The 14,313-nt window shown below is 50.4% G+C and overlaps 1 protein-coding gene across 6 annotated transcripts in view; it reads left to right on the forward strand.

The window, feature by feature from the left end:
• Positions 1–14,313, forward strand: part of pex5lb (peroxisomal biogenesis factor 5-like b) — a 16,457-nt gene continuing 2,144 nt past the window's right edge. The window contains exons 1-10 of one of the 6 annotated variants that reach the window (XM_086204703.1): positions 407–683; positions 3,022–3,117; positions 8,875–8,989; positions 9,639–9,788; positions 10,556–10,676; positions 11,034–11,121; positions 11,669–11,767; positions 13,306–13,425; positions 13,818–13,961; positions 14,032–14,102. In XM_086204703.1, the coding sequence (XP_086060829.1) occupies positions 669–683; positions 3,022–3,117; positions 8,875–8,989; positions 9,639–9,788; positions 10,556–10,676; positions 11,034–11,121; positions 11,669–11,767; positions 13,306–13,425; positions 13,818–13,961; positions 14,032–14,102 (1,019 nt within the window). In that variant the 5' untranslated portion in view covers positions 407–668. Of the gene's footprint in view, positions 684–3,021; positions 3,118–7,748; positions 8,277–8,874; positions 8,990–9,638; positions 9,789–10,555; positions 10,677–11,033; positions 11,122–11,668; positions 11,768–13,305; positions 13,426–13,817; positions 13,962–14,031; positions 14,103–14,313 lie in introns of those variants that run through there. The other 5 variants (XM_086204706.1, XM_086204707.1, XM_086204704.1 and 2 more) reach the window with 5 other exon arrangements.

The raw sequence follows: 14,313 nt of genomic DNA on the forward strand, positions 1-14,313 counted from the left end.
GTCATGAAGCAAAACATTGTCACAGGAATCCTCCATCCTCAAATCCAGCAGGGCAGCACCATCACCTCCATCCGCCCCTGGAGGTCACCGCCCACCGTCCCGGGTTGGGGCGTGCAGGCTGTGATCGTGGACAGCAGAATGGCGATGATGACGCGGTGTGTCTCTGTTACAGGAATTGTAAGCTTGAGTTTTGGTGAGAGCGACACGCCACTGACGATCCAGTTCATTCGTTCTAGTTTGAACAAACGGAAGCGGGATGAAGCAGCTGGAAAACTTCATATTTGCCACTTTGACCCTTAATTTAGTTTAGCCTTATGTGGTTTCTGACAAATGCCGGAACTTTTATTCTGAAAGTCTGTTTAGGAAGTGACGATAGCAGCTCGACTCTGTTCGGCTCCGTTGTGTTTGTTGACGTCCCGCCCTCGACCGGGGCGGAGCGACATGATAACCTGACCCCGCGTCATTTGGGAGCTCGATGAGTTGAGGGGCTGGATTGACAGGACCGGCACCAGAGCGGACCAGGACCGGCACCAGAGCGGACCAGGACCAGCACCAGAGCGGACCAGGACCAGCACCGGCACCAGAGCGGCAGAGCCGGGAAGGGTCGAGCTGTTGGTGGCTGCAGCTGCAGATTTCGTCCCTCTCAGCGGCGGAGGAGGACCGGAACCATGTACCAAGTCCAGGTGGGCGCGTAACATCCGAACCCCAAAACACGAGCACGAGCTCCGTCATCCTGATCAGTGCTTCCAACATGTGATCGATCGGTTGAAATATCGATGAATAATTGATGCTATTTCATGTCACTGGCTGACAGCGTCAGTGACCCAAGGCGGAACACGGAGAACTTCATCACCGGTGTTCATATCCGCGATGATTCTCATCTTTAATGTCTCCGAGTTCGTGATCTAACGACATCGTGAGAAACGGGTTCAGATTCTTCCTGGTCCCGACCTGCAAGCTTTTAGTGTGAAAACGTTGGAACATAAAAAGTCTGCTGCTTCCGGTTCGGTTCAGCAAACATTCACAAGCGGAGGAGAGGGGGGAGGAGGAGGAGGTCAAGACCTTCATCGATTGATTTGCTCTCCCTGATGGGACCAGGAAAACTAGCCGATGGCTGATGTCCTCAGGCGTCAGGTGTCTGCTTCTTTCTTTTAGAATCCAGAAATTCTAAAACATTGTTCAGGGTGTTGGTGTTGCTGTGGAAACCTGTCCTGGGTTACCATGACAACTGTAACCTTGGTCCTGTTCCCACCTGGTCCAGATGTGGTCAGCTGGTTCTAACCTGAGGGGGTTCTCCTCCCTGTGAGGGGATCTGGTGCTAATGAACACCTGCAGAGCAGGAGAACCTGAGGAGATGAAAGACCTTCATTTGTTGCTGTGGATCCTGTAGATCCGGGGTGTCAAACTGGTCCAGTGGGCGCCGTGGGGCTGCAGGTTGATCCCAACCAAGCAGAAGCAACACCTGATTCAATTGAAATCAACTAAGCCGTGTCCACACAGCTCATTGGTTGGATCCAACCAATGACACCCCTGCTGTAGATCAACTCATCCACTCAGTCGGTCACTGAGAGTTTGAACGCTGAAGCAGGGGAGGGGGGAGGAGGGGAGAGAGGGGGGGGAGGGGGGAGGCAGGGGGGCAGGGGGAGGCAGGGGGATTCACAGCAGAGGAGAAACCACGTTTGTTCCTGACAACCCAACACCAGGGAGGTTGGTTGCTGCAACAACAACAATAATAATAACATAATTACAATATTGTTGTTGTTGTTGTTATTGATAATAATTACAACAACAATGTATTTATAATAATAGCAGAACAATGATCAGGCTGACAGGTTTTATGGGGCCTGGGATGAGATCTCCTGACCTCCCCCGCTCCTCTCTGCTGCAGGATTGTGGGTAGTGTAGCACTTTGGTGTGAGTTCACTAATAAAACAAGGTTGATATGAGAGGGACGCAAGCGGGACCACTGGTGACAGCCTGCCCCCTGGTGGTCACGGTGGAGCTCTGTAGTTCTAAACTGGAGCGTAATCAGTTTTAGACAAGCTGTTGGTATTACAATACTTAATAGTAATAATACCTCACCACTATTAGTTGTTATTAGTATTAATATTACTAGCAGCATTAGCGTACTGCTTATCCTGTTAAGGGTGGCCGAAGTCTATCCAAGCTAGCATTAGCAATGTTAGCAGCCCTAATATTAGCAACGTTAGCGGCAGTGTGCTCAGCTCTGCTGGGACTCTGTTTGTTCAGCAAGATATTTTTAGTCCAACAGCATCTCATCAACACACACACACACACACACACACACACACACACACCAGATTTTGCCACAGAGTTGTGTATCAGTAACACTGTGCTTCAAACTCCCGTTAGACGGAAGTTTTGCTGTTCTGAAGTGGTCAAGTGGCGACTTCCTGTCGCTGTCTGTCATCTGATCCTCGCCATTCCTCTCCATTGGAGGTCCATGAACCCAGCAACATCATCCTTCAGATGTGCTTCCTTGTTGTGGTTTACATCATTTTTGACGAGCCTCTACAGACGACTGGGAAAGACTCCGTTGGTGAGAACAATGGTGGCAATGATAGGGCGACCATCTGGACGCAGTGAAGGACCACAGACAGAGACCAGATGAACGCTGCCATCAGGAAACTTGTCCTCATGAAGACCCCTCAAAAGCACCCGCGACAACTCAGGGGTCCCTGGACCCACCTTTGAGAACCTGAGTATCACATGAAGTCCAAATGTTCTCAGATCACATGAATGATGCATCATAAATATGATGTCATCAGCACGGCAAGATCGTACACTACACTACGTAGACGCAGGAGAGCAGTGACTCCGCCTCCGCCCATCTGCAACGCACCTGGAGGCATCAGAGGGTTCGAGATGACAGATCAGTGGTTGGGTCTCAGGGGTCGTCGCCATTTGTCACTCAGGGACATTTGCGCCACGTGATGTAATCGTGTGTTGGCATTGGTCCATCAGCTGACCTGAATGAACCCTGTTGATCTACTCTTGTAGGGGAGAGGTCAAAGGGTCGTTGCCATGGTGCTGAAGGAGCTTCCTGCTAAAAAGGCATCTTCAGAAGGAAACGCCCTCCTCACCGTGACAACCAAGGTTGGCATGATGACCACATTGTTCTTCATCTTCTCAGAAACTCCTTTTTTCAGTTTTTCAGTTCAAACTCACACATCATTATTATTGTTATTAGTAGTAGTAGCAGTGGTAGAAGTAGTACTAGTTGTAGTATTCCAGGTTACTTTGCAACTAGGAGGCAGGACTCATTGGCCACCATAGACTGCTGCCATTGGCTAATTGCCATGGAGATACTGGACATTAGCTTGACCTGAACACAGACGGACTCTCAGGAAACGCACAGGAAGTGACCTCACAGGGTTCAATCAATGAATCTGGTTTTATTGATAAAGTCCAAATTCAGAAATCACGATAACCTGAAGGGCCTTGACTGTCTGCTCACAGGGTTACATGAAGACCCTGAAGAGGATGAGAGGGTGAGAGAGACGATGAGTGAGAGGGTGAGTGAAAGAATGAGAGGGTGAGAGAGACGATGAGTGAGAGGGTGAGTGAAAGAATGAGGGTGAGAGAGACGATGAGTGAGAGGGTGAGTGAAAGAATGAGAGGGTGAGAGAGACGATGAGTGAGAGGTTGAGTGAAAGAATGAGAGGGTGAGAGGGACGATGAGTGAGAGGGTGAGAGAAAGAATGAGAGGGTGAGAGAGACGATGAGTGAGAGGTTGAGTGAAAGAATGAGAGGGTGAGAGGGACGATGAGTGAGAGGGTGAGTGAAAGGATGAGAGGGTGAGAGAGACGATGAGAGGGTGAGAGAGACGATGAGTGAGAGGGTGAGTGAAAGAATGAGAGGGTGAGTGAAACGATGAGTGAGAGGGTGAGTGAAAGAATGAGAGGGTGAGAGAGACGATGAGTGAGAGGGTGAGAGAAAGAATGAGAGGGTGAGAAAGACGATGAGTGAGAGGGTGAGTGAAAGGATGAGAGGGTGAGAGAGACGATGAGTGAGAGGGTGAGTGAAAGAATGAGAGGGTGAGAGAGACGATGAGTGAGAGGTTGAGTGAAAGAATGAGAGGGTGAGAGGGACGATGAGTGAGAGGGTGAGAGAAAGAATGAGAGGGTGAGAGAGACGATGAGTGAGAGGTTGAGTGAAAGAATGAGAGGGTGAGAGGGACGATGAGTGAGAGGGTGAGTGAAAGGATGAGAGGGTGAGAGAGACGATGAGAGGGTGAGAGAGACGATGAGTGAGAGGGTGAGTGAAAGAATGAGAGGGTGAGTGAAACGATGAGTGAGAGGGTGAGTGAAAGAATGAGAGGGTGAGAGAGACGATGAGTGAGAGGGTGAGAGAAAGAATGAGAGGGTGAGAAAGACGATGAGTGAGAGGGTGAGTGAAAGGATGAGAGGGTGAGAGAGACGATGAGAGGGTGAGAGAGACGATGAGAGGGTGAGAGAGATGATGAGTGAGAGGGTGAGAGAAAGAATGAGAGGGTGAGAGAGACGATGAGTGAGAGGTTGAGTGAAAGAATGAGGGTGAGAGACGATGAGTGAGAGGTTGAGTGAAAGAATGAGGGTGAGAGAGACGATGAGTGAGAGGGTGAGTGAAAGGATGAGAGGGTGAGGGAGACGATGAGTGAGAGGGTGAGAGAAAGAATGAGAGGGTGAGAGAGACGATGAGTGAGAGGGTGAGTGAAAGGATGAGAGGGTGAGAGAGATGATGAGAGGGTGAGAGAGACGATGAGAGGGTGAGAGAGACGATGATGAGAGGGTGAGAGAGACGATGAGAGGGTGAGAGAGACGATGATGAGAGGGTGAGAGAGACGATGATGAGAGGGTGAGAGAGACGATGAGAGGGTGAGAGAGACGATGAGTGAGAGGGTGAGAGAGACGATGAGTGAGAGGGTGAGTGAAAGGATGAGAGGGTGAGGGAGACGATGAGTGAGAGGGTGAGAGAGACGATGAGTGAGAGGGTGAGTGAAAGAATGAGAGGGTGAGAGAGACGATGAGTGAGAGGGTGAGAGAGACGATGAGTGAGAGGGTGAGTGAAAGAATGAGAGGGTGAGAGAGACGATGAGTGAGAGGGTGAGTGAAAGAATGAGAGGGTGAGAGAGACGATTAGTGAGAGGGTGAGTGAAAGAATGAGAGGGTGAGAGAGACGATGAGTGAGAGGTTGAGTGAAAGAATGAGAGGGTGAGAGGGACGATGAGTGAGAGGGTGAGAGAAAGAATGAGAGGGTGAGAGAGACGATGAGTGAGAGGGTGAGTGAAAGGATGAGAGGGTGAGAGAGACGATGAGAGGGTGAGAGAGACGATGAGAGGGTGAGAGAGACGATGAGTGAGAGCGTGAGTGAAAGAATGAGAGGGTGAGAGAGACGATGAGTGAGAGCGTGAGTGAAAGAATGAGAGGATGAGAGAGACGATGAGTGAGAGGGTGAGTGAAAGAATGAGAGGGTGAGAGGGACGATGAGTGAGAGGGTGAGAGAAAGAATGAGAGGGTGAGAGAGACGATGAGTGAGAGGGTGAGTGAAAGGATGAGAGGGTGAGAGAGACGATGAGAGGGTGAGAGAGACGATGAGTGAGAGGGTGAGTGAAAGAATGAGAGGGTGAGAGAGACGATGAGTGAGAGCGTGAGTGAAAGAATGAGAGGGTGAGTGAGAGGGTGAGAGAGACGATGAGTGAGAGGGTGAGTGAAAGAATGAGAGGGTGAGAGAGACGATGAGTGAGAGCGTGAGTGAAAGAATGAGAGGGTGAGAGACGATGAGTGAGAGGGTGAGTGAAAGGATGAGAGGGTGAGAGACGATGAGTGAGAGGGTGAGTGAAAGGATGAGAGGGTGAGAGAGACGATGAGAGGGTGAGAGAGACGATGAGTGAGAGCGTGAGTGAAAGAATGAGAGGGTGAGAGAGACGATGAGTGAGAGCGTGAGTGAAAGAATGAGAGGATGAGAGAGACGATGAGTGAGAGGGTGAGTGAAAGAATGAGAGGGTGAGAGGGACGATGAGTGAGAGGGTGAGAGAAAGAATGAGAGGGTGAGAGAGACGATGAGTGAGAGGGTGAGTGAAAGGATGAGAGGGTGAGAGAGACGATGAGAGGGTGAGAGAGACGATGAGTGAGAGGGTGAGTGAAAGAATGAGAGGGTGAGAGAGACTATGAGTGAGAGCGTGAGTGAAAGAATGAGAGGGTGAGTGAGAGGGTGAGAGAGACGATGAGTGAGAGGGTGAGTGAAAGAATGAGAGGGTGAGAGAGACGATGAGTGAGAGGGTGAGAGAAAGAATGAGAGGGTGAGAGAGACGATGAGTGAGAGGGTGAGTGAAAGGATGAGAGGGTGAGAGAGACGATGAGAGGGTGAGAGAGACGATGAGAGGGTGAGAGAGACGATGATGAGAGGGTGAGAGAGACGATGAGAGGGTGAGAGAGACGATGAGTGAGAGGTTGAGTGAAAGAATGAGGGTGAGAGACGATGAGTGAGAGGTTGAGTGAAAGAATGAGGGTGAGAGAGACGATGAGTGAGAGGGTGAGTGAAAGGATGAGAGGGTGAGGGAGACGATGAGTGAGAGGGTGAGAGAAAGAATGAGAGGGTGAGAGAGACGATGAGTGAGAGCGTGAGTGAAAGGATGAGAGCGTGAGAGAGATGATGAGAGGGTGAGAGAGACGATGAGAGGGTGAGAGAGACGATGATGAGAGGGTGAGAGAGACGATGAGAGGGTGAGAGAGACGATGAGTGAGAGGGTGAGAGAGACGATGAGTGAGAGGGTGAGTGAAAGGATGAGAGGGTGAGGGAGACGATGAGTGAGAGGGTGAGAGAGACGATGAGAGGGTGAGAGAGACGATGAGTGAGAGGGTGAGTGAAAGAATGAGAGGGTGAGAGAGACGATGAGTGAGAGGCTGAGAGAGACGATGAGTGAGAGGGTGAGTGAAAGGATGAGAGGGTGAGGGAGACGATGAGTGAGAGGGGGAGTGAAAGGATGAGAGGGTGAGGGAGACGATGAGTGAGAGGGTGAGAGAAAGAATGAGAGGGTGAGAGACGATGAGTGAGAGGGTGAGTGGAAGGATGAGAGGGTGAGAGAGACGATGAGAGGGTGAGAGACACGAGAGGGTGAGAGAGACGATGAGTGAGAGGGTGAGTGAAAGGATGAGAGGGTGAGAGAGACGAGTGAGAGGGTGAGTGAAAGGATGAGAGGGTGAGAGAGACGATGAGTGAGAGGGTGAGTGAAAGGATGAGAGGGTGAGGGAGACGATGAGTGAGAGGGTGAGAGAAAGAATGAGAGGGTGAGAGAGACAATGAGTGAGAGGGTGAGTGAAAGGATGAGAGGGTGAGAGTGACGATGAGAGGGTGAGAGAGACGATGAGTGAGAGGGTGAGAGAGACGATGAGTGAGAGGGTGAGTGAAAGAATGAGAGGGTGAGTGAAAGGATGAGAGGGTGAGGGAGACGATGAGTGAGAGGGTGAGTGAAGGATGAGAGGGTGAGAGAGACGATGAGAGGGTGAGAGAGATGATGAGAGGGTGAGAGAGACGATGAGTGAGAGGGTGAGTGAAAGGATGAGAGGGTGAGAGAGACGATGAGTGAGAGGGTGAGTGAAAGGATGAGAGGGTGAGAGAGATGATGAGTGAGAGGGTCAGTGAAAGGATGAGAGGGTGAGGGAGACGATTAGTGAGAGGGTGAGAGAAAGAATGAGAGGGTGAGAGAGACGATGAGTGAGAGGGTGAGTGAAAGGATGAGAGTGTGATAGAGAGGGTGGTAGAGAGTGAGAGGGTGAGAGAGAGGATGAGAGGGTGAGAGAGAGGGTGAGTTAGTGAGAGGGTGAGAGAACGTCATGGTTGCTCTCCAGATCAAAGGCGCGTTCTCAGGATTAAACACGTCTGGTTGTGAGTGCGATGACTCACTGGTCACATGATCAAAGCACAACCACATCTGTCAACTCCGTGATGTTTCATCTTCACACCCTCAGATCCAGAGATCACAAGTGGTGATGTCACATGTTCTTCAGTCAGCTGATGAAAGGCGATCCGGTGTCAGAGACGACAGATCCAGACGCCCAATCAGAGTGAAGAACAGACATAATTGACGTGGCTGATGACGAGGGTCCTGGCCGGATCCATGAATCCGAGTATGAGAGCGTAGAACCATTACATCCCTGATGATGTCATCCTGTGACCTGTGACGAGTGAAATGTGAACGTCACAGGAAGTGACATCACAGGCCGCTTCTCCTCACTCATCGTAACATTCAGAGATCATGGCGCGCTGCTACCATGGTAACTGGGGTTTCTATCTGTTGACGCATTCTGTCCCGCCTCCTCCAACACTCATTTCCTGTTCTCTGAACTGGTCAGGATGTCATTGTGTCACAGAAGTGTCATTGTCCTCAGCTGAGTTCTTTCTGGACCCCGAACCCTAACCCTTTGAGAGCCTGATTGAGAATTGGACACATTCGTCTCTGCTGATGATGTCATAATGATGGTTGTTTGAATCTTGTACATTGTAATTCAATAACAGCTGAGTCAGCAGTCCTTATCAGGACATTCCACTGGCTTCCATACATGTGGACAGTCTAACCCTGACCCTGATCCTGACCCTAACCTCAATTCACACCTTCACTCAGATCAGGTGGTCCTGCATCTGGAGGGTCTTTGGTCCCCAGGAGGACTCACACACACACACATACACACACACACACACACACACACACACACACACACACACACACACACACACACACACACACACAGATGTCCCCTGTTTCCCAGAATGCCTTGCTGTCACCAGAGAAGCCTCCTGGTGGGTTGATGTTGATGGTTTTGTCTGTCTGGTGAAATAAAGAAATAAAGTTTCTCTCACTGTTCGTGTCCTCAGCTGGTCGGCGAGCAGCAGGAGAGCCGTCCCCTGCTGAGTCCCTCCATCGATGACTTCCTGTCAGAGAGCCGTAGCGACGCCCCCTCTGACCGCCCCGCGCCCTCCAACACAGCAGGTAGACTCCCGTTAGCCACTTCATTTCCATATTAGCAGGTGGTTTGTTATTGTTTGTGTGTCTGTTGTTGGTCATGTGATCAGCACACTGAAACACAGCGTAGCAAAGTCAACGGACGAGCTCGTCATCAGGACTTCTGCTCCTCTGACCTCGTCTGTTCGCCATGTTGTTGTCCAGCTTCGCGTCTCCTCTCACCTTCGGTGTCCTCGATCCCGCCCCCCTCCCTGCTCAGCTGTCACGTCCACCTTCCAATAATTAAGACCTCTGACCTCCTCACCGCTGCTGACTCTGCTCCCAGCTCCGCCTCCACGCTGCGTTGCCATCAACACCCCACAAGGTCAGCAGAGACAAAGCTGCTCCTCCTAACAGGGCAGTTCTACCTTTAATCTTTGCCTCACTACTGACGTCACGACCACATGCCCCGCCCCTTTGCTCATTGCAGTTTGAGGGGAAGTGCCGTTCGATGTATGACATCACAAAACCCCCCTGACAATCTGATTTTGATCGCAGTGATCAAATGCACCTGCTGGCGGGACGGCGGCCCTCAGGTCGCCGGCATCTGCATCACGCGTCAGGAGTGCTGCTGGTCCGGGTCCAGGCCTTACGGGGTTTCCGGTTCCTAGAAACTCAACTGTAGTTCTGCCCACAGAACTGGACCTGGTGGACCTCAGAGAGCCAAGTGGCAGCGGGAGGAGCCCACGGCGGAGGACGGGGAGCTCCAGCACCCCTCGCTGCCGGACCACACCTGTGGACACGGAGCTGATCCAGGTGGAGGCGGAGCGGAACTCGCTGGACTCAGGTGCGCCACCTCTGAAGTCTGAACGCCACCAAATGTTTGTCTCTCATCGTGTGCCAGAAAACTGCACCGCGGCTGGTTTTATTTCTCTGATGACACATTGACAACCCACTTCCTGCTGCTGTGAGCAGCAATGATGTCACCACCAGGAGGAAGATGCAGCAGACTTAGAGTTGCGGTTGATGGAGATGGCGTCAAACGTTCATCTGTCACTTCACGTCTCATGCGATTGGCGGCTTGAAAAGTGATGACGTTGGCAACAATGCCTTGCTGAAAAGATTCGCATTTGGGGGCAGGAGGCAGCGATGGCGGCAGCGATGGCGGCAGCGATGGGGGCGTTTGCCTGTTTCGTATTAGGATGCTTTGGTGTGTTTCTGCCTCAAGTGGAGTAAAAGCAGTAATGCAGCTTTATGAACATCAAGTCCAGCGGACGAGACGCTCGCTGTTATCACGCCACGCGTTCATGGAGTTCCCCTCCAGATCAGGACGTTTAACCTCAATTCCAAGTCTTTGATCAGTCAAATGTTTCACATCATCACGCTGCAATTCTCCTGTCAAACACGGCAACGACCTCACAGGCTGATGGCGGTTTAGAGACCTACGTCAGGTCGCCAGTGATCACGTCACCGGCCGAGTGTTCAGTCAGTCGTAGTCAGAGCAGCTCAGCTCAGTCAGCTGTGAGTAAACGCCGGCAGAAGCGGATTAATGGCAGCTTTTACTTTGATGAGTTTTCACTTCCTGGAACATTCTGATGTTGTTGATGTTCACAGTGAATCTGTCACCGCTGCCGCCGCCACCGCCACTCAAGTGGGACGAGGTGATGCAGGACAGCGGCAGCAGGAGGCACGAGAGGCGCTGCACCTCCCAGCACTCCTCCAGTGAACTGCTGTGGTAAAAACTCCTGACCTTTGACCTTCTTCCTCTTCATCCATGTCCTCTAAATTACCAGACGAATGTTCAACTTTCCAAGCATGTTTGAATGAATCACTGCAGAAGGGAGACGTTCATGTGATGACGGCTGAGTGACATCACTGGGTAGGCGGGACAGAGAGACTCGCCTCTTTAGTGATCAAGTCAGAAACAGTGAGATTTTTGTAACGTGTAAATAAACAAAAACACACGGATGTCATGAAAGGTACAGACAGAGTTGCTGACAGATGGACAAAGTCATTGATGCGGTTCTTCTGACAGGTCACAGCACACCTGCCGGCAGCGCGGCCGTCACCTAACATGCCTGCTGTCTTTCAGGTGTGCTGAGTTTAAAACGGACCCGCTGCTGAAGAACTCCTTCAACATCCGCAGCCTCGACGACCTCGACTTCCCATCTTCAACACAGGTCAGCTGACATCTGAATTTTTGACCCTTGTTGCCACGGTAACTGTCCTTAGCTCAGCATTTCTCCTTGACCTTCTTGTTTTTTTCCATGTTTGAAGGTCAGACTCATGTTGTTGCTTCTCAGAAAGTCGTAATGAGAGTTTCAGCAGTCCAGCTGATGAATGCACGGCAACGCTGCAGATGGGGCGGAGCTACAAGTGCTCGCTCAGCAGCTTCCTGAGTATCGAAAAACAGATCAGATTGCATCACTTCCTGCCACCTGATGACTCACTGACTCAGAAGACTCTGGATCAGTGACATCATCGTCTTCATCATTCATGATGAATGTCTGTGTGTAGTTCATGAGCGTGGGCGAACACAGCACTCCCTGCTGTCACACAGCTGCTGCTTAGTTCGGACGACAAGTGAAAGTCTGTTTGACTTTGCTCAAGTTTCTTTGGATCAGATGTCCTTTGTGTGTGTGTTTGTGTGTGTGTGTGTGTGTGTGTGTGTGTGTGTGTGTGTGTGTGTGTGTGTGTGTGTGTGTGTGTGTGTGTGTGTGTGTGTAGGACGGTGGAGGGCCCAGACAGCCCAGACGGACTCGCTCTCTGTTGGTCAGAAATGAGTCTCTTGAGGATGAGTTTTTCAGAGCGAAGGCTGCTGTCGAGGTACACACACAATCACAAACACACACACAATCACAAACACACAATAACAAACACACACACAATCACAATCACACAATCACAAACACACACACACAATCACAAACACACACACAATCACAAACACACACACAATCACAAACACACAATAACAAACACACACACAATCACAAACACACACACACAATCACAAACACACACAATCACAAACACACACACAATCACAAACACACAATAACAAACACACACAATCACAAACACACACAAACACACACAATCACAAACACACACACACAATCACAAACACACACACAATCACAAACACACACACAATCACAAACACACAATCACAAACACACACACAATAACAAACACACACAATAACAAACACACACACAATCACAAACACACAATAACAAACACACACACAATCACAAACACACACACACAATCACACACACACACAATCACAAACACACACACTATCACAAACACACACACACAATCACAAACACACACAATCACACACACACACAATCACAAACACACACACAATCACAAACACACACACAATCACAAACACACACACAATCACAAACACACACACACAATCACACACACGCACAATCACAAACACACACACAAACACACACACAATCACAAACACACACACACAATCACACACACGCACAATCACAAACACACACACAATCACAAACACACACAATCACAAACACACACACAATCACAAACACACACAATCACAAACACACACACAATCACAAACACACACAATCACAAACACACACACACAATCACAAACAGACACACAATCACAAACACACACAATCACAAACACACACACACAATCACAAACACACACAATCACAAACACACACAATCACAGACACACACACAATCACAAACACACACAATCACAAACACACACACACAATCACAAACACGCACACACACAATCACACACACGCACCTATGAGGTGACTCAGCGGCGTTCTGCCACTACAGGATCGTGTTCAATATTGATTTATGTCAGGAGACTTTGTCATTTTCAAAATCAGCAGCGTCCTATCACCCATCATATTGTCGTACAGTGGTGGCTCATCAAGGACGATGCTGCAGATGGGGCGGAGCTACAAGTGCTCGCTCAGCAGCTTCTTGAGTATCGAAAAACAGATCAGAACGCATCACTTCCTGCCACCTGGTGACACACTGACTCAGCAGATGCACTCTGGATCAGTGACATCATCATTTTTCATTTTACTTTCAATGAAAAGCCATCGAGTGGCTGCAAACATCCGTAACAGGTCCCACGCCATGAACACCGAACACTGAAACCACCATAGCCTGCTGGTCACGTTACTGAGGTTGTTGATGGCATGTTGCCTCAGCGATGTGGTGTGACTATTGTGTGACATCTGTGTGTGTGTGTGTGTATGTGTGTGTGTGTGTGTGTGTGTGTGTGTGTGTGTGTGTGTGTGTGTGTGTGTGTGTGTGTGTGTGTGTGTGTGTGTGTGTTTCAGTCAGACACTCAGTTCTGGGACAAAATGCAGGCCGAGTGGGAGGAGCTAGCTCGGAGGAACTGGCTGGAGGAGTCTGAGGGGCAGAGGCTGACTCCACCCACTGTCTCACTGGGGGAAAAAGTAAGAGCCAGATTGAGCTGCAATAGAGGGATGATGTAACGAGGCGCCTAATCAATCAGCGACCTCATTAGTTGTGTTTTGTCACAGGTTGGCATCGTGATGGACTCATGCCATGTCATGTATGACTCTGGACACAGTTTCCCAGGATGCATCTGTGCTTTGGCCACACTTTGTGATTAATAATGCAGGATTACAGATGTTTGTCTGCATTAATCGGCTTTAATCCTTTGCTGTCGAGCTTCAGTTATCTCACCTCCTCTCAGGTGTTACATCATCACGGCAACAGAGGTGAAGCTGGTCTGATGTTAGCATGCTAGTAAACATGCTCACACATGTAGGATGCAGCCCTGGTGGGCGGAGCATCAGTAATGACGTCTGTGTGTCTCCTGCAGGGTTACTTCTTCAACCCCAACAACCCCTACCGCGACTCGCCCGGTGCCTTCGCCGAGGGTCAGGAGAAAGCTCGGGAGGGAGACCTGAACGCCGCGGTTCTGCTGCTGGAGGCCGCCATCTTACAGGACCCACAGGACTCTGAGGTGGGTTGCCACTCGTCTGTGATGTCACCAGCGAGAGTGTTGACTGACTGTCGTTCCTCGTGTGTTTCAGGCGTGGCAGGTGCTGGGGACGACTCAGGCGGAGAACGAGAACGAGCAGGCTGCCATTGTGTCTCTGCAGCGGTGAGACCTCCTGCTAGTTTGAGCGCCACGTGGGGCGAGCCTGCCGGTGCCACTGCAACTGAAGCTCCAATAATGTTAACGGCAGTTTCGCCCTGCGTCCCGCGCTGGTGTTCACTTCCTCTGTATCTGAGACAGGAGCCCTGATGATGGATAGTCCCCCACCTCACTGACCTGCTACCTTGCCAACAACAGCTAACATGTCTCTCGCTGC

Source organism: Aulostomus chinensis, chromosome 5 (genome assembly GCF_037954235.1).
Source record: "Aulostomus chinensis isolate RoL2024-O1b breed Wild chromosome 5, RoL_Achi_v1.0, whole genome shotgun sequence".
Classification (NCBI taxonomy): Eukaryota; Metazoa; Chordata; class Actinopteri; order Syngnathiformes; family Aulostomidae; genus Aulostomus; species Aulostomus chinensis.